General features: G+C 42.6%; 2 protein-coding genes across 19 annotated transcripts in view; both read right to left on the minus strand.

Moving 5' to 3' along the window:
- Positions 1-23570, minus strand: part of mef2cb (myocyte enhancer factor 2cb) — an 80172-nt gene that overhangs the window by 17590 nt on the left and 39012 nt on the right. For all 18 annotated transcript variants that reach the window (XM_046386991.1, XM_046387006.1, XM_046386996.1 and 15 more), the window contains one exon: positions 18488-18691. In XM_046386991.1, the coding sequence (XP_046242947.1) occupies positions 18488-18691 (204 nt within the window). The remainder of the gene's footprint in view (positions 1-18487; positions 18692-23570) is intronic.
- On the minus strand, positions 1545-7004 carry LOC124058112. Its single transcript, XM_046386988.1, has one exon. It carries the CDS (start codon positions 6218-6220, stop codon positions 1550-1552), a length of 4671 nt encoding a protein of 1556 aa, XP_046242944.1. The 5' UTR covers positions 6221-7004; the 3' UTR covers positions 1545-1549.

Below are 23570 nucleotides of genomic sequence, written 5' to 3' on the forward strand. Positions count from 1 at the left end.
ATTACAAATGAATTAACTCTTATTGGCTCTTACATTACCCGGCCTCTAATTGGTTAGGCTGCAGGTCTAAGCAATTACAAACATAAAACCTTAAGAGCCAAACTACTTAAATGTCAAATGTCCATAAGAATCAACTTTTTTCCCTTCGTCAGTCTTCTAACGTGGCTTCTTTCAACAGGCACAGTTTATTCACAGGCCTTTCCAGAGTGCTGGTCTTGGTCTTCAGTTTCACTCTCCGCACCGTTCCACTGGAGTCTGGCAGTGTTTCAACTATCCTCCCCATGACCCAAGAGTTGCGGGGAGAACAACTGTCCACCAATAGCACAACATCACCCATCATGAAGTTTCTTCTGGGTTTCAGCCATTTCTGGCGCTCCTGAAGAAGTGGAAGATATTCACGTGTCCATCTAGTCCAGAATAAATCTGCAAGATATTGGACTTGTTTCCATCTTCTTCTTGCGTATGTGTCATCCTTGCAAAATATGCCTGGAGGCATGAGTGGCTGAGACTTCAAAAGCAGTAAGTGGTTGGGAGTTAAAGGCTCAACGTCGTTTGCATCCTCTGAGACACTAGTGAGTGGCCTGCCATTGATGATACTTTCAACTTCACACATTATTGTTTGAAGACAGTCATCGTTTGCTGCTTGCTCCTTCAGTAGGGAATTAAGGATTCTTCGCGCGGTGCGAATTTGTCTTTCCCAAGCTCCGCCTTGGTGGGAGGCAGCTGGGCTGTTAAATATCCACTTTATTCCCTTTGGTTGCAATGCTCTTTCAATCTTGTCATTATCCAACTGTTGGATGGTTTCCCTTAGCTCTCTTTCAGCTGCCACAAAGTTTGTACCATTGTCAGACCTCATGATGGTGACTTGACCTCTCCTACATATAAAACGGCGAATTGCGTTAATGCAGGAGTCCGTGTCGAGGCTGTCAGCTACTTCAATGTGCACAGCTCGAAGAGTGAGGCAAGTGAACATCACCCCATATCTTTTAACGATACCCCGGCCCCGTTTAACCTCAAACGGGCCAAAGTAGTCAACGCCGGTGTTTGTGAAAGGAGGTTGGTCTGGGAGGAGGCGATCTTCAGGTAGGTTCGCCATCTTTTGCTCACCAACCTTTCCCGTCATCCTACGGCACACTGTGCATTGACTGATGATCTTCCTGATTGCAGAATTGGCTTGTGGAATCCAATATCTGCATCTCAGTTGTGCCAACACATAACTGCGTCCACAGTGGCCTGTTCTTTGATGTATGTCTCTCAAGATCAGGGTGGCAACTTTGCTATGTTTAGAGAGAATTGCTGGGTGTTTAGCATTTTCTGGCATAGCAGATTTGTTAAGTCTTCCGCCGACCCTAAGGGTGCCATCTTGAAGAACTGGATCTAGTTTAAACAGCGAACTGTTGCGATTGAGCTGAGTACCTTTCTGCAGGACTTTGATTTCCTCTCCAAAATACTGTCTTTGACTGAACTGTATTATTTCTGATTCAGCTGCGTTCAGATCATCCAACGTAAGTGATTTCTTTTCTGACGTAGCTTTAAACTTCTTCATATGCTATTCTATCTTTAATCTTCTCCTTTCGGGGTCCTGTTCGGCTTGCTTGATTGTTGTTAATACCCCTTTACTTTCCTCTTTCCATTTCCACAGAACATCTTTTACCTTTAAAATCCATGCCACTGATCGTTTAAGCTTATTCCAATCTGAGTAATAGCTGATCAGCTGGTTCATTGGATCCATACTTTCTTCAACTTTCACTGTGTTAACAGCGACTGTGTTCTTGACTTCTGGGTCATTGTCAAGGCTTTCTTTACATACAAAAGGCTGTTCGGGCCAATCATTTTCATTTGGTAGAAAATCTGGTCCATTTATCCATGTTCCTCCCTGAACCAAGCTCTTTGCTTTCAGGCCCCTGCTGGCTTGATCTGCCGGGTTTTCTTTTGTTCTGATGTACTTCCATTGCGATGGCTTGGTTGCTTCTCGGATCAAGGAAATTCTGTTCGCAACAAATGTTTTGAAACGAGCAGTTTCACTGTCGATGTATCTAAGCACTGTGGTGCTGTCTGTCCAGAAGACAGATTGTTGCAGTGGGACCTGAAGTTCCTGATGCAACATCTTGTCGACCTTCACTGCGACAACTGCTGCGGTCAACTCAAGTCTAGGGATCGTGACTCGTTTGAGTGGAGCTACTCTTGACTTCCCCATCAGAAAAGCACAGTGTTTCTTGCCGTGTTCATTCTCCAGCAGTAGATAAGACACAGTGCCGTATGCATACTCTGAGGCATCCGAAAAATGATGTAATTGTGCTGCAGTGGTGCATCCAAACTTGATGGGTTTTAAACATCTCCACACATGGAAGTTGGAAAGGTGAGCAACATCTTCCCTCCATCTCTTCCACTCTTCTGCATGCTTTCCACCAACATTCTCATCCCAACCAAGTTGCTCTTTACAAAGATCTTTCAACAAAAGTTTAGCAGGCAAGATGACTGGAGCCAGAAAGCCAAGAGGATCGTAGATAGAATTGATAATTGATAAAATGCCTCTTCTGGTTATTGGTTTGTCTTGCAGCCCCATGCTGTAGGTGAAAGTATCAGTTTCTGTGTCCCACTGTACACCAAGTGTCCTCTCCACTGGTAGAGTGTCGTGTCGTAAATCCAGGTCTTTCACTTCACTGGCTCTGTGCTCTGCAGGGATTGACAGTAACACCTTTCTGCTATTGCTCATCCACTTTGTTAAGGTGAACCCTCCACTGTTGCACAAAGCTCTAAGATCACTGACTAAGGTCACTGCATCATCGTCTGTCGCCACACTTCTCAAGCAATCATCTACATAAAAATTGTGCAGGACTGTCTGAACAGCGTCTGGAGATGCAACGTCTCTGTGATCCTCCGCTGTTCTTTTCAGTGCATATGAGGATACACTTGGAGAAGAAGTGGCTCCAAAGAGGTGCACTGTCATTCTGAATTCCTCTACAGGCTCGTCCAATCTGCCATTGGGCCACCAAAGAAAACGGAGTAAGTCTGCATCGTGTTCTGGCACTTTAACTTGATAGAACATTGACTCAATGTCTGCCATTACTGCTACTGTCTCCTCACGAAATCTCAGTAAGACACCAACCAACGTGTTGGTCAGGTCAGGCCCCTGAAGTAGCTCACTATTTAGGCACCTACCCTGAAACGAGGATGTGCAGTCAAACACCACCCGCAACTTTCGTTTCTTCGGGTGGTAGACGCCATGATGTGGAATATAGAACACCCTGTTGTCATCTCTGTTCTGTTGGTGTGTCGGAACCTGGACAGCGTAGCCCTTTCCAATGATGGTTTCCATGAAACCCTTGTAATCTTCAAAGAATTCAGGATTCCTCTTGAACTTCCTGAGCAAACATGCTATGCGCTGTTCTGCCACACAACGGTTATTAGGCATTTGGAGCTTCTCATTCCTGAGTGGCAATCCAATGCTATAATGTCCGTTCTCAAAAACTGTCGTCTTTTCCACAGACCTCAAAAATTGTTTGTCTTCCTGAGACATTTCTTCCTTGTCATCATAGTTGCGCTCTGGAAAATCAGTATTGTACTGTTGGACCAGTAGCTTTTCAATCTCCACCAAAGAGATTCTGTTTACCGAGAAGTGAGGCTGTTCATTCTCTGTGTCATTCAGATCTTTCCTTACAGGTCCATTCACAACCCAGCCAATGGCTGTCTTCACTGCATAAGGACCTCCAGCTTGACCATTAATGATCCGCCAGGGCTCCATTGCTCTTGAACAGTTAGCTCCAATAAGTAGGCCTACATCAGCGTCTATCTCTGGCAAGCTCACTTCATGAAGGTAAGGCCACTTCTGAATATCTGATTGCTTGGGTATATTCCCAGCATGGACAGGTATGTTGCTATGAGTGAACACCTTGGGTAACTCTATGAACATGGTGTCCTCCAGCCCACAAACTTCTAGGTCTGATATTGCAAAGCTGTTCATGAGCCTTTCTCCTGTTTTATCTTGGCCCATGGTGCTAAGAAGTATTCTTGTCGGTTTCCCTTTCACGTTCAATTTCTTTTGCAGGTCTTCTGTGCAGAACGTTGCTGAGCTTCCCGGATCCAAAAAGGCATATGTTTCTACATGCTTGTCACTGTTCTTTGACTTGATTTTTATCGGCACTATTGACAGCACACATTCAGCTTCTCCGGCCCCCGTAAGGCCACAGGACTCTTGTGTGATGGGAACTTCAATGCCCGACACTTTACCTTGAGCACCATCTTTCTTTTCTGATGAAACAGAACTTTCATCCTTCAGTTTATGCAGAATGTCAGGGTGCTTTAATGTACATTCTTTGCACTCTAATTTTCGTTTGCAGAATTTGCTGAGATGGCCAGGAACCAAACATCCAAAACATAGGCCCTTCGATTTCAGAAATTCCACTCGTTCTTTATGTGGCTGACCTTTGATCTTACTGCATGAAGCAAGGGTGTGAGACTGCTGGCAGTACAAACATGGTTTATCAAAGGCATTCACCATTTTACCTGTGTTAGTGGGCCTGACATGTGTTTCTTGAGGCGCTTTGCCTTCAGCAACAAGATTGGTTGCGAAACTGCTTCCACGAACCTCTTTCCTAGCCGGTTGCTTTTCCTTTTGTTCCATCTTTCCAGCTGTGATTGGGCGGCTGTCTGATATATTACCAAAAAGGGGATCCATTGCTATCTTGGCTTGACGGTCTATGTAGTTCACCAAATCAGCAAACCTCGCTCTTCTCCCTTTTCTCTCTTTGAGCTCGAAAGCTTCAGCTCGCCAACGTTCTTTCATTTTGTAAGGCAGTTTGGATATCACTGTCCGTAGATTGGTAGGATTATCCATCTCTTCTAAAAATTCAATGTCCTCCATTGAGTTACGGCATGCAATCAAAAACATTGCATAAGCATTTAATGCTTTCCCATCATCTGACTTCACTTGTGGCCACTTGAGCGCTTTATCAATATACGCACTGGCAATCCTAAGCTCATCTCCATAATGTCTATGAAGTAGCCGCTTTGCCTCGTGATAGCCTTTACTAGGTGTCATGTGAGCGCAGCTGCGAACAAGTTCTTGAGGCTCACCATCTGTAAACTGTTCCAAAAAGTACAATTTATCTTGATCATTGTCTGTCTTCTGCTCAATTGCGTGCTCGAATGCCCTCATGAAGGATTTGAATTGGAGCGCATCACCCTTGAACACAGAAATGTCCTTTGTCGGTAGCTGAGAAAGCTGTTGCTGCTTTACAAGTAGCTCGGTGATTTCATTCTGCTTTTGCATGACTGTCAAAATGTCATCATCTCTGTTAGCTTGAGCTCTGGTACTTTGATTGGAGACTGGTTGTGGCTGTTGTGGTATTCGTGGGTATTGCACTTGTGCTGGTGCATGAACATTCACATTATCTTGTTGCGGTAGCATAATGCTTACTCTTTCCTTCTTCATGTTCCCACTCAGTGATTGCTGCACTGATGCATTACTACTCGTACCATCTTCGGACCTTTCATATTCTTTAAGCACTTTTAGTTTTGCTTGACTTTCAGCTAACGCAGTCTCCAGCGCTAACTCTTCCTTTTCAGCCTTAATCCTAGCTGCTTCGAATTCAAGCTTTTGCCTTTTCTTCAGCGCTGCTGCTCGTTCCAGCAGAGCTGCATGTTCTGCTTCCTGTCTAGCACGTGTGGAGGATATACATGAAGTGCTTGATGTACCACTTATATGAGATCCACATGGGCGAGCTTTTGCAGCATTGCTGAACCCTATCTGTGAAATACTGTCGTTTGGTAAAACAGCCTCTTGTTGTTCATCTAACACATTGAGTTTTTCTAGCTGCACAGTTTCATTCCCTGTGGACTTATGCTCAACTGCAATCCATCTTTTAGTTTTTTTTATGAAGTCTTTGATTAGTGCCATTTTTGGTTCGAACCAGTTATCATAGTCAAGCATTTTTTCATCTTCAGACAACAGATTATCAAGTTCACTGTTGAGTCCATTGAACTCATTTAGAGACTGTGCAAATTCGTTTTCCATTATATCTTGCACATTTTCTACATTTTGAGCATCACTCATCATTGCCTCCATCTCCTTCATTTGGCTTGTTAGAGTTCCCAGAGTTCGTCTTCTCAATGCTATGAGTCTTTGCAATCTCTCCTCTAAACCCTTCTCAGTTAGCTTGCGTGATCTTCCCTGCCCCACTCTATCTTCAACAGATCTTTTTTCATCTTCATCAGCCATCTTACAAATAGCGGAGTTAATGCTCACGTTGCGTGCACAAAGTTTAAAGCACTTATTTCAAAGTTGCCTTTCTTAATGAACCGAGTGCAAACAACCTTTCCACTATCGCAGAAAACTCCACACTGACCGAATCCACTTGTGCGATTCACATCCGCTGTCACAGGGCGGAGATTCAGCTCGCTACTTCGTTCCTGCAGTTATGTTAATTCCTTTTCGTCCGAACTCACGGACTATATTCACACTGCTCAAAGGTACAAAGGAATTTTTGATACCTTATCCTGGAGAGTGTTTCAGATGATTAACAGTTTCATTCTTAACTTCTCCGGACGAGCTATTTTCCACACAAGCCGCGTTATCCAAGCAATCCAGCGATGCTCCGTGTAAGCTAGTTTTTTGACTTTATGTAGTGGCACTCCGTTTCGTGCGAGTCCTCTTGTACCACTTTTGCTGCCAGTCTAACAACCAGTAATTGAAAAACGCGAGTGAAACCGAATCTTCTTTTTGAAGGTTTACTTAAAAACACAAAAAATACACAAACATTAGACTCGATATAGCTCGGTCAAAAAACTGTGTTGCTTCCGACGTCTCTAGCTGCAATCTGACCTTACGTGCAAGCAGTGTCAAATGACGTAATATTGTCGGAAGCCGAAAATACATAAAAGTTCAAACGTTACTAAATTATGCATCTTAAAAAACACAATAATTATGAATTCTTATGAAATTACCTTAACTATATTTTAACCTTTTTAACTAACTTGTTATTACAAATGAATTAACTCTTATTGGCTCTTACACATATTTTAAAATGACTGAGGGAATAACGATCATTGGAAAAAGAGCTGGTGCCCTTATACTGACAGAAAGAGGAGTATGGGAGGAGCTGGCATGAAAATAGAGTCTTTGGGGAATATGCTAATAGGATGAGGATTAAACAAAAACACTTTGGTGCAGTTCACTTGTGCCAAGAATTTTTATGCACAAAATATTCACCCAAATTATCATTCGTACATTAAAATTATTTAATTTACCAAGAAACAGGGATTTTCAGTATTATTAGGAAATACTCATTATTTTATTTTTACAAAATGACTGCTGGCATAAAAGGAAAACTTTTTATAGAGCACTGTTTAAGTTTTTTTAAATCATTTTATTGCCTCTCTTTACCAAAATGACATTTTTTGACATTAATTAATTTTTGGGACGTTTTTTTTTTTTGCACTTATCAGACAGGTTTTGAAATACCTGACATCGTGCTGCAGGTCAACACAAACAGAAAAAAAAGACAAAATGTGTATATGAGAGAAGCATTGATGGAGAAATAACTATAAACTACAATATGAGCAGTCACGGGGCACAATGAATGTTAGAGAGAAGAAGGAGAAAAAGTATGACAGAGAGGAAAGACTGAAAGACTGAAATAAAAAAAAGCTGTGTATGCTTGCTTGGCTCCATGTCTTTCTCTGTGGCCCCTTTGGAGGCTTGCTCCTAATTAAACTCCTTCTTCATGATGCTCCCTCATGACTCGACTTGTCACAGGGCCTGTGTGAAGCAGGCACAGCGTAGACACGGCGTCCTACATATTTAGACACCCGTCTCATCGGTACCCTTCAGCACTGTACCGTCAGCTAGGCTGGCCTAGACTAATCTGGACTACGGTGAGCTAGAGGACTACAGTGAACAAGGCTTGAGCTGCAAAGAAATTGTTTCCAATTATCTATTGCTCGGTGTTTTAACGGTATGAAAAAGTCTTTCTTAGTTTGGGGTGTGGGTAATAATTTCATCTAGCTCTTGAGTAAAACTGTGGAGGGTATTTGGGTGCGAATTCTGGGCGGCCCCAGGGGGTCTGCTAGGGACAGCTGACGCCTGCCCAGAGCTCCTGCCATACCAGGATCCGTCTGCTCGGCATTCTGCCACCCGGCTCACCCTCTCTGTCCCTCTATCCGTCTTTCTGCCCCTATCTTTCCGTCTCAGTCTGCTGCTCAGTCTGTCTCTGTCTCCCTGCCTCTGTCTTCTTCCCCTAATTTTCTGCAATACAAGTCTCAACAGAAGCTGAGTCAAAATATTGTTGGCTTGATGGGTACATCTTTATTTCTGATACACTCTGGCTAGTTGATGGGATGTGTTTGGAAAGAGCTTCATCGCTGACCATTCCCCTCTGCAGTTATCTTGGCAGTGGTTGAAGGGTATGACATATTCAATATTGTGTTTATGGCTATTGGCGACAGCCAGGCCAATGAATGTTTCTCAATGTCTTCAACCCAATGGCTGACTGCATCAGTGCAAAAACCCTCTACAAAAACAGCCAGTTTATAATAGGGCTTTTATATCTTTGCCAACAGTGTATGGTCTTCAGAATACACACACTATTGTAAGCAAAACCAAGACTTATGAAAGAAGATAGTATAGTACAAGGGAACAAAGAGATTTTCCCAATAAATGAAGGAGTTTATGGCTTATATTTCAGCAGTCAATGGAAAACCATATAAAAGTATTAATAACTGTGCTGCTTATGGTTAATCATGATTGTTGTGTTGTTAAAATATAATAAAATGTTACGGGAATAAACAGCTTTGCCTGGCAGGGTCTCAGCCTCTGTTTGTCACTATGTTGAAAGTGGTGGGCAACAGATTTATTGACTGACTATCAGAGTTATTCCTTAAAGACATGACAGTATGTAAACTGTACCTTCAAAATGTGTGAGAATTTGTGTAGGTTGAGTATGACCACAGGATGTATGTACTACAGTCTTTTCAAGTGGGATCCAAAAGTGAATCACAATCACAATGGAATTCAAAAGGGCTTACAAATAATCTTCAAGAAACTGTCATCCAGGTCTAGGGGCTACAATAATTAAACAGGCTTTTGTCAGTGTGCTTAAGTCTGAATGGAATGTGACAGGGTTAACCTAAAAAAATGTACAGTACATTTTTTTGGACCGGTCTTTGCAATAACTTACAAAGCTGAGATTTAGATCATGGTTGTTGTGGGGGAAAAAGGCGACAAAAAGAGAAAAAGTTTGGAAAACCACAGGACAGCAGGGAGCTCTTTTGCTTTTACCATTTGACAAACTCAATTTTGTCAGAGCTGATTGGTAACGAGCAATGTGGCTGAGTGTCAGTAGGGGTGAGGCAGTGGGGAGAAACGTTGTCCCATCCCATCACAAATAACAAGATTGAGGTGGTCATGAAGTGGACCCGCCAGTGGATTAAGACCCCCCAGCACCACTGCACAATAAGCACACTCAGGGTGGCCTCGCTGGTGGCAGGGATGGGAAATAGTATGTTTGAAATGTGCTCTCATTCGCCTCCTTATTTCTACTTCTTTTTCTGTCTGTCTGGCTCATTCTTATTTGCTCTCATTTTTGTCTCTCACTCTCTCTGTCTGTCTCTCTCACTCACTCTTTCTTTCTCTTTGCTTTTCAGAGTGGAGGGAACATCAGAGGGATCAGGCTGGCTTAGCTTATTGGAAGCAGATGGCAGACCAAAGGCAAGAAGGCCACAGTTTCATGAAGCGTGGTTTGAACATGCCAGGACCATGTCGAGGGGCATGCCCATGGATGATGGCTGCATGGTGTGTGTGCGTGTGTGTGTGAGGGAGCATTTGGGGGGGGTAGTTAATTTTGTAGGTTACCAATGTAAGGAACGGGACCCCAAATCACAGTCCACCCCTGTCTGTTTTATCAGTCTGTCCATCCTTATGCACTGGTTGAGACGACGCATCAATGACTTCAGTGATTTGGTGGCTTTGAAGCCCCTTACTCCCGGTGCCCTACTGCAATATAATCAGGAATCAAAGGCTGGCGCCTGGGATCCATCATCCCTTGGCAAAGTGGTCGTGTGTTCAGTAATAACGCTGGCTAACTGTGTAATTACTAGCCGTCCAAGGATTACTAGCTTGACTAAACATTAAAAAAAAAAGGAAATGAGAAGTAGTGCAAAAAATAGAGAAAAGTGTTAAGAGTAAGTGAGAGAGACAGAACGGCTACTATGCGCAACAAGGTTTCGCAACATTTCTTCAAACTGTGGCATTTTGATGGTGCTAAAATCACTATTAAGAGGAGCCCACTGCAGACGAGAGCCCACTCACAGACAGACAGTCTTAGCAAGCCAGGACACAGCACAATACCAGATGGTGCAGTGTTTCCCATATGGAATAGACAAACTCTAAGCACATGTCAGAATCCAACACTGTTTGCTACAGCAGCATCCCAGCCCTGGGAACAAAGTGGTCATTCAAACTAGTCACTACACTGTATAATTACCCAGATAGACATTATGAGACACAATGCCAGCTCAGTGGAACTGAATAAAGAGGGCACTCATGTCTGCACCCTCAGCCTACCCATCTTTCATCCCATCTACACTCCAGTTGCATAATACATCTATATGAGAATATTTCTATATGTATTTCCAATTCAACATAAAAATTTGTCGAGGCTAAATTTTACGTGGAAAACACTCCTGCACTTGCTTTGTAAAGTAAGTCATGCCATATACGCTTTTAGTTGATGTCATGTTACATATGTCACTATCTGCCTGCACTGTGACGTTACCAATAAAGCCCTCAGTTTCATACTTAAGTTCATCAGACGGTAATAGTGTAACCAGTCCCCTTAGGGTGGTAATGGGTGAAACTTGAAGTGCCCCTCCAGCCATCTTCTATTCCTTCTTTGTCCCCACACCAATCGTCACTTATCGTCTTTTGTCTCTCTGTCTCTTATCGCGTGGTGCCACAGCAGGAAAAGGGAGCCTGAGGGAGGCCTTGAGTAACAATGACCAGCCGGCTGACCTCTATACTGTGACCTTGAGTTTCCACACCCTGTCCATAGCAGCAATCACGGCAGAGGAGGGGCTGAGGCCAGGGGGGAAGCTCCAGGCAGGGCAGGGAATGCCATCGATAAAAATAGATCTTCATTATTCTGAATTTTCCACAAATAGTTTCAAAGAACAAGGCATCATTTCATCTTAATGGCTGGCGTGAATTGTTTTGGGCTGTGTAGTGGAAAAGCCTTGCCTTTTGGCAGCGGGTCCTCAGAAGTGGCCTGCCTTTTTCACCGCTCCACACCACAGGGACCACATATTGGCACATTTCAAACAGTCTATTTTTAAAACCTCTTTTTGTTGTTGTGTGAGTACCTCAGACTTCCGCTTCAGTATATTGACCTTAAAAAACACCTCTGACAGAGATCCAAGTGCTACTTAGTTTCTTGTCTGAGGTTCTGCTTTTCTGGGCAGCAGACGTCTGATGTGGAATAACATGCTCAGTCTTTAGATCATATACATTATCTGTCATCTTGCTTTTAGCCTCTCTTAAAATGTGGAAGCAAATAGTCTATAAAATAGGAACTCAGTAAACTTGCTCTCTTTATGTCTGATGCTGGCGCCGCAGACAGATGTGTTCTGGTGAGGCTGCCTAAAGCTTAGAGCAGACAAAGTTGAGCTGTGTGAGGAGTCTAACTTGGTAGCACGAGGGTGACGCCCCTCAGATTTTGTGACGTGTTTAATAGGCAAACCTGATTAAAATGCATTTACTTCTACTGACACAGATAATATGACTTTCCGGTATACTTTCTAATAAAAAGGTTTTTGAAAACAACAAGACAGGAAACCTCTGTTTGGGAGAAAAAACAAGTAAATTAAATAAGAGGCTTCTTTATCCATGGGATTAAATGTTCATCGGCACCAGAGAGTCTAAGACCGATGGCCTTATGCATGCGGCCGCCACGGGCAACGCTTCACGGTCAACGTCAGAAAGAGAGGCTGAATGAATAGCCCGACACTTTACTTACTCACTCCTCTGTTTCAAAAACAACCCCCACCCACCCTGTTTCAAACACGAGGAGGGGGTGAGTGAAAGAGAGGGAAAGAGAGAGATTCCATGCCTATTCTTCTACCCTCTCCCAGCAAGGACCGCCAGCCAGCTAACTATTTTTAGCTTCACCACACGCTATTTTTAGACTGCTACCACTTTTTGAGGCATTTAATAGGAAAAAAAGTACATCAAATAACAGAGAGTGATGGCGGTGGTTGTTTTGGGCTTTATTTCGACCTCTTAACAAACTGGAGGTCAGAATACATTCAGAGGATAAACATGGACAGCTATATCTCTCTTTTTCTTTTTTTTTTTGGTTTTAGTTTTATTAACTCGTTTTCTTAGTTTTTCTATCTGAAGCCTCAAATCCAAACAGAAGCAAAGAGTGAAGACAAGAAAAGGACAGGGACAAAGACACGTCTCTGTTGGTGAAATTCATAACACTTTGAACACCGGAAAGACATTTCACATAAAAAGTATGAATCACGTAAAACAGATTTTTTTTTCCACCAACCTTTGACCTTGTTTGTAGTTATGTGAAAAGCCAACACAAGTATGAACTGAAAGGTGTGTGAAAAGGTAATGACAGCAGTTTCTCTCACTTGCTCTTCAACATATTCTTCTTAACCTCGCATACTAACTGGCATCCTATGTTTTTTTAAGATATGCTTAAGCATGTATGCGGCCTGTCATCAGAATCTTTGTTTTAACAGACTGCTGTGCTATTAGCTTGCCAATGTCACAAGGTTAATTTACTTAGTCAGTCAAAGCAGCTTCAGACCTTAATCCTCAGCTCCCTGTGAAAAACAAGCCGTGTTGCTGATCTCTTCGTCACTAGTAAACACTGAGGCACTGTGATCGCTGTGACAACCCCACCCCTTACCTCCGCCTCACGTTACACCACATGTACCCTATCCTTAAAACCTCATAATGACTCCACACAAAATTACCGTGGACAACTGAAAGACAGGAGATATGACACGACTCCCTTATTTGTCTTCGATGCTGACATATGGCAAGGTGGTAGAGGATAAATTAGTGAAGGCATTCGAGCCAGAGTAATTATATAGTGTTCGAGAGGCCATGAGAAGAAGTCATTCAGTGAGTTGATCAGCACAGAAAACTCCTTAAGGCTAATGTTCTCCATGCTGTTTAGAAACCAAATAAGCACAAAGAATAGCACACATGCTGGAAAATATTTTCACAAGAGCGAGGCAGAACATGAGCACACTGGCACTGCAGAGAGGGAGATCACATGTCCTGTTAACTTGCAAGAATATGATGAGAAAGCATAGAAAATGGTGTTTAAATTAATAAAGAAGGGCATTTTGTAGATGAATTAGTCCCTGTAGTATTTAGAATATGTGGAAATTGCCAACTGAAGCATTGTGCAAGGCATGTAGTGAAGAGTGTGGATATGCTATATTAACTCGTTTTCTTCAGGTCCCAGACAAACCTTCTTGATTTACTTTCTCTTTATGTTTCTTCATTTACACCCCTTCCCAACCAGTCCTTACTTTCTCTCCTTCCTTCCAGTGGACTGTCACTGAGCTGAAATCACACCTGCACTTCTAACACATCTCGGCACACGGGTGAAACATACGCAGGGTGAAACATGGTGAGGGAGCTTTGCTGAATCTCATTAGCCAAGCGGGTAGTCATTAACAGAATGACCTTTGGAAATAATTACCAGCCTTCCTCCCCCATCCCTCTTTCCCTCCCCTCCTCTCTTTTCACACTCATCCATCCCTCTGTCCCTCCCCTTCCTCCTCTCATTCAAATACTCCTTCTAGGTGAAGACAGAGGGAGAGAAAGGAGAGGAGAAGTGAGGGGAAATGAGCTGGAGATAGGTGGAGAGCCAGATCCTGCTGCTGCTGCTGCTGCTGTTTAAGATTACAGGGTGAGCTGAACTTTCAGATTAGGTTAATCTGCTGGAAATGGGATTGGCCAATGGCCTTTCCTCTGGCAGGTAGGCAAGCAAGCAGGCAGGCAGGCAGGTCAGCTCAGTACCAAAAAGCATGTGCCATTCCATGTGATACTTGAGCCAATGGCATCAGAGTGTGCTGGCTGAGGTCATCACAACGCCATCAACTCCGCAGGGTTCAAGCCAATTGTCACTGTGTATGAACACACGCATACACCCATACAGTGCATGTGCCTTTGCAAGCAAGCACACACTTAACATAGGCCGTATACGTTTTTCTGTGTGTGCATATAAGCATAATAGCTCATGCTGTAGGCTATATGCACATACAGTGCACACAAATATTACAGCACTCAAGTGTATCCAGGCATTGAGGGGATATAGCTCCCTAACACAGCCCTTTAGTTGTTTCACAAACCTGTGTTCTTTGTTTCACCAGAGGGGAATACAAACATATTGTGGAACAGGGATTTGGCACAGCCCGAGTGTGTTGTTGGATTTGGGGCCATTCAATCACAGCAAAACCAGCCAGCACTGCTTAGGTTTAGGCTTGATCTGCAATCATCGCAAGGGGGAAAGAAAGGACCCTTTCATGTGCTATTGCAATTAACAACCCCCATACTTGCATAATAAATCACCAATAAGACCTGAAAGTGATTGTTCTTAAGCAGGAATAAAAAGAAAGGAAAAGGGAGCGAAGGATCCGTTCTCCTGTCATTTCCCAACACGGCTTCCCATTTCTCCCCTAATGCCGTTCACATGTCCAGGAAACCGGCCTGGCAGACAGCAAGTATAGGAAATCTATCTGCATGTTTGACTGTTTTATCTGGAGCCAGACTCAGAGTGTACTGTAGACCTGCCAGGACGACTCACTTGGACATCCAGGGATGGAGGATCAACCTCTGTGTTTGCTTTCATGAAGCTGCACAAGCCTGGATGAGCTTGCATGTCTCTTTGAACAATTAGCATTAATTAGGTGGACCTTCACACTTGTTTATGTAGCAGCCGATAACACTGTGCAGTACATGTTTTATTACAGTCTCGGGGGGGGTCTGTTTCAAGTAGTGATTGTATTCATGGGTTTCTGGGTGTCATGCATTGTGAATGAGAAAATAATAATTTGTAGCCATTTTGATTAGCAATACTTCTTTGGTTTTACAACTTGTGCTCAGAGGAGGGTTAGCTTTGGTTTCTTGGTCTTTTGCTTTCACAGATATTTGTGGAAGTGTCATTCCCAGCTGAGACTGTTTTCAAATGAGTCATCAAGACCTTCTTCACCACTCCTCTCTCTCGCTTTATCTCTCCTTCTCTCTCCCTATTTCTGTCTCTCACATACATACACCCATTGACCCATACATAGATTCAACATAATGAAGAAAAAAAACATTTCTATGTTCAATGAAAAACTGGAGAAAAAAAAAAGAAAAACAGAAAAAGAGTGCAGGAGAGAGAGAAAAAAGCCCTCCAGCCTCTTGTAAACATGCTGTAGCTAGAGAGGCTGTGCAACACTCTCAGTGCCACTCTCTCAACAACGCTAATTATCAACCAAAGACATGCTAATTACATAGAGCTTTATTGCTAATGTAGCAGGCCTCTATGCCAGCCGCCCACACTCTGAGCTCTGCTCCCCTACCTCGGTCTCTCCTCCCACTACACCTTCAGGCAAAGCAGCAACAGAGGGAGTGAGATACATGCATTTAGTATACTTCTGAAGACAAGCGCTTTCTACAAATTTGAAATTAAATATGCCACATATCAGATGTCACATCTAAGGTCTCATTGCTCCTCTAGGGGGGAACTTAGATTTTGTCTACACCCCTAAATCCAGCCGTTGATCTTGTTCTTGACCTCCTCCTCCTCACCATCCTGCCATCTCAACAGGAAGTCCGCTTCGCTCCTGCCTCCTCCCAAACTCAACAAACCACCCACGTTCCTGCACCTGTGACGTAGCCTAGCAGCGGCACACAAGCCTCGACAGGAGAGATCCAACCCCAGTTCCCCTCACACTCCCTCCCTCTTCCACCCATGCTAAACGTGCTAGTATCAGCCCTGTGGCCAATCCCGTTAGCACGCCGCAGCTAAGGCTGAAGGCCTCTTCAGATCGATTTCTCCCGCTGTGAGTCGCTCAGACTTCTCCAGGGATCACAGTGTAGGTAGTGCTCCACAGCACTCTCCCCCACTAGGTCCTTTAGCGTCTTCCCCTGACACGGCTGTTTACACGTTAGCCATCCTCTGCTCTCTAATGGAGACACAGTTAAGGAGAGAGCTTCAAAGCGTGGAGCTCTTGTCACAGGCACTTGCTGAAACATGTGACAGCTCTCTTCATGGGTTGAGCTGGGACAGGGTAATACACTGACTATAGAGTGGCTGAAGGGCTTTGTCCATCAAGGATATCCATAAGGAAGTGCTTGTAGGCACACTAGGGGTATAAGTGGATGCTAAATGGGTTAATGTAAATGTTATAATGCATAGAGGATTATTTTTTATCCCTTCTGATATACTTGGATACGATTAATTTTGCACAAACTGTGCAAACTTCATTTGATTTTCTAATAAGACTCCAATACGCTTTGAGGACAGAGCATTTATGTAAACAGCTTTACTGATTATTTTAATGTTTTAAAATTGTCAGCATATTATAACAGTGACAAAACTGATTTCATGTTTTTAAAAAAGAATCTTAGCTTACAAAGTTACAGCCTCAGCCACTTTAATAATGTAAAAAAGTTCAATAACATGAATTATAAAAAAGGGAATGAGAGCATATACATCTCATTGTAAAATAAATAAATAAGAGAATAAGCTGTTATTCTGTGCCTAGTGGATTTATTTGTGCCTGACCATGATAATGCACCCAGTCACTTTGTTTTCATCATTAAGATTAGCCATATGTTGAGTGCTGCATGTCTTGATGTATGAGCTACATTAACACACTACATATTTGACTGCACCTAGTGCAACTGGTGAGCAGCAATAATGACAACAGTAAACCACTGTTATGTTTGCAACATGTTACAGTGTATTTATTTATGATGTTTTAACCTTCAAACACAATTTGAAGGAAGGCATAATTATATAAAAGACTGGAATAATGTGAGGTGAACTCTCTACCAAAGCATAAATTCACAAGGTTTATAGTCAGGTGCATAGTGCCATCTGGAATAGCAGGAGTATTCCCACTGGGCATGACCACCCATGGGTGGGCAACCAGCCCAGCAACACCCATATGAAAAGATAAAAACATGCTGCATGTTGTTTGAGTGAGTGTCAGATTGGGCAGCCAGCTTTGCTTACAGATGCCTTCGTCTTTCCTGCTTTCCTTTCGGTCTTTTTAAATCCTGAGCTGACAATGACAGACTTAAATGGTTGCACAATTCTGACCAACTCGATATGACAAGTTAACATAATGAATCTTAACTGAATGAGTGTTATTATAAAATAATAAATAAAACTGACTACAGATGAGATGGTTTTCTAAATTGTCTTAAAGCATGCATTTATTATTTTATTTTAAATTAATATTCTGTAAATGCCCAAATTTAATTTAAAATATTTCAGAAACTGGGCAATTATCTCTAACAATTATTCCACTTGTGTTCAGACTGTGAGAAGTAAGGTGAGAGAATAAGAAGAACGCTTAATTACATGTATGAAATGCATACACATCTTATTTGTACATCTTTAATTCTTTATTTGATGTAATATTGCAAAAGTGTATTTAACGCAATGTGAGCATAATAATGCTTTAAAGGATCTAACAAGCACACAAAGAATACTGTGTGTTTAATTCAACATTACTTATTTTGACAGCTACAGTTTAACAAGCAAACATGGTGCGCAAGCGTGTGTGTGCGTAAATGTGTGTGTGCAAGAGAAAAGGACAAACTCTGCGTGAATGCATGTGTGTCTGTGTGTGTGCGTGGCCCACCAGGTTCGTCAGAGCCACAGTGTGAATGTTGCATAACCGATTCACGTTGAGAGCTTAAGGATCCTGGTGGGTGCCAGCGTCATTTCCTGCTTTATCTACCTGCCTACTGGCTAGTCTGACACACTAAGCGTCGCCTTGAGCCACACTAGCGACACGTGTCCAGAGGAAGCCAGATCAAGAGTCTCGTCTAAGAGGCACATCAATGGTGACAAGACACCAAAGGCAGGGGCTGGTGATTGCACACCATGGTGTGAAAGGTCCAGATCGATGACAGACCACCACTTTTGTGTCACAAAGTACACACAATGCATGGAGGCAACTTAAATAAACATATATTCCTGGAATGTATGGTATTCTGTGAGATATTTTGTGAAATGCCATTTTTGGGGATGACTGATAATCTATAGGAGCATTTATTTCTTGCACTATGTTAAGTGTGTAGACCAAAAAAAGGAGAAGTAAGTGTTGCCGAATGAGTCACAAATGCTGTAACCATCTGTCTGGTCGTGCGTTCCAGTGTGTTTGCATGAGCGTGCGCGTGTATGTGCTCCCGTGCTTTTGTGCGCGCATGCGTGTGTGTCGTCTGCATATCCTCGCAGCTTACCTCCACGATATCGGAGTTGGTCCTGCTCTCATGGGGCTCGTTGTACTCCGTGTATTTAAGCAGGACCTTGTCCATGTCTGTGCTGGCATACTGGAACAGCTTGTTGGTGCTGTTGAAGATGATCAGGGCAATCTCACAGTCACACAGCACGCTCAGCTCGTACGCCTTCTTCATCAGGCCAAACTTTCGCTTTGTAAATGTCACCTAGGAAAAGGAAAAAGATAAAAGAAATTAGAGGATAATGAACAAGTGAGGTGAGAACAATGTATAAATAAGTTGTGCTCACAATGAGGGATTGAGGATTTATGTGCACACATACAGTGTTACTGAAATGAATCTGGCACCCACATAACCATTTTGACCTGTGGTAATCATTTAATTACAGCAAGTATAGTCCCACCCCACCCCATGTCTGACATGTTCACTGTATAATGAGGGAATAAATAGCAATCTGGCACAATAACTTTTCCTCTTTAACATAAGCAGTTTTCAGGAAAACAGCATAAAAGTAAAGCGAAGCCTGCTGATGGTTCAGCACAGACTAACTGTAACAGTCCATTCACTATACCAGGAAAAAAGAAAAAAAAAAAGAAGCTGGACTCACATTTAAGGAACTGAAAACGCTCTGTCTCAAACAGATAACGGTAAAGAAGATCAGTTATTGCTTGTACATCAAAGCAAACAAAGACTCGTCATGGAACATACGTCACCTTAAATCACACCTCTCATTCGGCCTGATCGTGCTCGCTGTCTTGCTAAACAAAAGAAATACTCATGCCAATAACTTTCTCAATCTAAGAAAAAAAGAGCTGAGGAATACTATTTTCTCAGAGTGACATTAACACACATTGTTGTGTTGCCCAATTAACCGCCTCTCATACTGAATAACAAGTCATTGATATAAATAAAGGATGGGTTCCCTGCCTGCGCTTGAAGCTGTTTGTGTGTGCTCAAATAGTGACAATGCACTCAACTTAAACCACAAAAATGTCTTCTCTAATGGGGCTTTTTTTCCTCTCTCTCTCTCTCTTTCTCTTTGTTTGTGTGTGTGTGTGTGTGTGAGAGAGAGAGAGAGAGGCCCAAGACTGGTACCTTTAATAACACACACATTCAAGTGCCCACGTTGTCAAAATAGAACAGCCTCTATTCCTCTATTGTTTGGATCAAAACTAGAGCAGTGAAAGTGAGTTAATTCCAGCGAGCTGCACCTGGTTTCTTTTCCAAGCCATGTGTGTGTAAGCTCTCTGGCTGTATGGGAAAAAGAGAAAATGTGTCGCTGCCAGCTTCCTTCTCCCAGCAACACTGCTTTTTCTGTATTGAACTTTCTTTTATTTTCTTTTGCGACTGTGTGTATTATTTACATTGGAGATCTGTATCGACAAGGCTTTTTGCAGAGAGGAAACACTGCCAGAACTGTGCCCGGCTGGTAGCTAATGATCTCAGTTTGTTGATTAACTGCATGTTTGTCTATTCTCTTCTGACACTTAAGTGGGCCAAAAAATACAGAATGAACACTCAGTTAAGCACGCTCTGAATACACTAATAAAGACTAGAACTGTGGCTTATAAAAGCCCTTACAAAGAGAGGCTATAAAGAAGAGATCTTTGTGTGTGGTAGATCAGGGTAATGTATGAACAGATTTGTGGCATAAATCTATCACATTTTCCTTCACATTTTCTCTTTACAACTCTGAGGTCTGAAAGTGGAGATAGGGTTCAATGGATATTGATAGATAGTTTTGGATTTCCTGAAATCATATCTCCCAGGATGCACCAGGGAAACTGAATATCAAACTATGCCTCACCGCCAACCTGTCTTTCTCTCTGTCTCAATCTCTACTGAGGAGTGGGGAAAAACCTTGGATGACCTGCTGTATCCTGGACCAGCTTACCCACGTAAAAGTTTTCCAGTGATGTCATTGCGTCACGCCGAGCTATGTGTCAGACAACAGAGGCTGAAACCAGAGACACGGCTCTCTAACTCCACGCAGACCTGTGTGTGCAATGCCAGGCTCTGTACCTAGCCACAGACACTCATATGATTCACTGATGGCATGAGGCGAAAAAAGCTCCCCTGGGCTCTAAATACCATGCTGACATTTACACAGTCATAATGAAATGTGAAGAAAAAAAAAACAAGTCTCATTCTTAACTCTGTAAGATCAAAAGGTACCTTGAGACAATGAGAATAATTGTCATATCCGACCTGCTCTGAGATTTACCATCCAAAACTGAAACGTGCGAGCTCTAAAGGGGTCTGCCAGGCTTACAACGGCAGAGCTACAGAACAAATCATACACGAGGGAGTAAATAAGATGACAGGACTGTAGGACATGAGGTCAAAGCAGACTATTCAGGAACAGGACATATAGAGTGTTGTCTTCCCCCGGTGTTTTGATGCAAGGGGCACCAGGGGCAAACACAGGACACTGCAAGCTGCCTGCCCGGCTCCGTTATCACCCACTCACTCAGTCACACACTCGGCTGGGGCCATTAATGTTTCAGAAGGCGGCACGTGGCACACACGGAGGGCTGGGTGTGAGTCCCAGAGGTCCAGAGCTGCCAGTCTCAAAGGGGAGGTCCACACACTGCTCGGATCGCTCACAAGTATCAGGGTAACCACACACACACACACACACACACACAGCAGTGTAAGGTATCAAGCAACAGTCATCTGCTGCTTCTTATTTCAACATGTGAAAAAGAAAAGCAGAATCCAATCAAAGTTGTCTTGAACCTCGCACTTAAAATGAGGAACTGTGCGTGCATTTCCCACATATTAAAATTCACACATAGACTGACTTCAGCAACACCACAGGAAGAGAATGAGTGTGATTATGAAAAGCCTTAACTGACCAAACAATAACACCTACATAAATATCACACCGCGCCCCCACATCTCAATCTGACACATACAACCTGCTACCTCCAAATCACATGTATTACTAACGCCATGCACATACATCCATAAATACCCAAGCTTATATACAGAGCACGCTTGCTTGAACAAGCACATGCACACACTTTAAAAGACAGTTGGCTTAAATGCTGTCTTGATGGTAAATACTGGTGCAAACATCATGTGGGATGTGCTAATCCGCACTGTATCTTGGCTAAGCAATTTTTTGTTTGATATTTAGTTTCACTGCTTAGGGTGACTCTGTCGTGACTCCGTGGTCTCACATGATGCCATCATATGATCCTTTTAGCCCATCATCATCATTCAAGTTGGTGATGTCATCACTAGCCTTTTCCTGTGCAAGCTCAGAACAGCTCTCAGCCCACGCAGCAGCTGTAAAGAAGCGCACTAGACCCGCATTTGAGGACCAGAACTGCTCTGTACTAAGATATTTAACTCAAAATACATGGAATACATGCACATCTGATCTACAAACATTTACAGATAGCTGGCCATTAGTCAAGGTTCATAAAATAATAAAATATTAGAGTAATGTGACATTAAAAGTTTTACTGTGTGCAATTATTTCTAAGGGAACTAAATAGTATTGTGCACATATCTACTTTTGTGTTTTGTTTTTTTGTGCTCCTTTAATTCAGATGTTGCATGGCCTTTGGATTAAGTTGAACAGTATCTATTTGTTTCACTGAATGAGGCCTCAGTCTTTGTTGTTCAACTAAAAAAAAACAACAGTGCAAGCCACGCGTATGTCAGTGCGGGCGTAATTTTGTTTCTTTGGTCAGTGGGTGCTGTTAGACACACCACTATGTTAATAACAGAGAGCACGACGTTACAGCGCATTTGTAACTGTATGTTCTGGTAAAAGAGAGCAGTCTAAGTGTGTGAGCGTGAACCCAACTGTGTCTTTTCACAGTAAATTGGTAACCATGGTGTGAAACCTATCTTCACACACACGCACACACACACACACACACACAAACAAACATAAACATAAACACACAAACACACAGGAAAATTTTGTGAACCGTCGTGGCATAATGAGACATTTAACTTTAAAACTGTCATTGTGTGTGTCTAAAACTGGGAGTCTGTGTGTTCTTGTGAAGTGGTTAAAGGCTTATATTCTCAACTTAACACACATACATCTCTTAAAAAGATTAAAAAATATGTTTATAAGGATATGATCAAAACTCGGCACAATGTATTCTTGTGCTGCATCTACGACAACAACAAAAAGATAAAAAAAGGAATTTTGGCTTGAATGTCATAAAGCTGCCTTGAATATATTTGGAATTTGGAAACACTGTCAATACTAACTTAACTAAATTTCTACATTAAACCAAATTTAAATACATTTCACAACAACAGCTTAACCCTCTCAAACATTAGACACAGCGCAGTTTCCCTTCAGATTTTGGGATCTTTCTTTTACTTTGGGAGGGAGACCAAATACCTGCTTATATACATGTAGTTATCTGGTATTAGTCTCAGTTACAGTGGAACATAACGAGAACTCACTCACACAGTGACACATAAGCCTGATTTGTTCACCCCTATCCTCCTCCACAACCCCATCCCAAGAGAGATTCAGTCACTTGCACACAGATGCATTCAGACACACACCCCTGTAAAACACCTAAACATGTCACCATCACATTGTCAGAGCATATCCCTCTATTTCATACATTTTATTTTTATTATTACTTGTCCTTTTTTTCTTTTTTCTTTTTATTCATTCTCTATCGGTGTGTTTAAATGTAATTATATGTATGCTACCACTGGAAAATGAATATAAAGACAATTAAAATATGAACTGAAATAATCAGTTGTATTTCCTCTGGCAAGAAAAAAGAAAAGCAGAAAGAAACGCCCAGCATAAAGATAGGGCCAGAAAGAAAGGAGGGATAGTTGCTGATTGTCTGCCACATGGGTGACAGGGGAGAGAAAAAGAGTGGAGGGAGGAGGAGGAGGAGGAGAAGGAGGGAGAAGAGAGGGGGTGGACGCACAGGAAGCACATTTGTATGCATTTCCTCTCATAACAGGAAGAGGCCAGTGGCTTCCCCTTCACAATGGCTTCGCTTCTGCTTCCCACCTCCTGCCTGCTTCCCTGGGGGAGGAGGAGGTGGAGGAAGAGGAGGAGTGGAGAGACAGGCACCAAAAACTG

Source organism: Scatophagus argus, chromosome 4 (assembly GCF_020382885.2).
Source record: "Scatophagus argus isolate fScaArg1 chromosome 4, fScaArg1.pri, whole genome shotgun sequence".
NCBI lineage: Eukaryota > Metazoa > Chordata > Actinopteri > Scatophagidae > Scatophagus > Scatophagus argus.

Bases quoted from the DNA above. Each gene is read 5' to 3' on its own strand.
- LOC124058112 (XM_046386988.1), bottom strand. From the start codon at position 6,220: ATGGCTGATGAAGATGAAAAAAGATCTGTTGAAGATAGAGTGGGGCAG.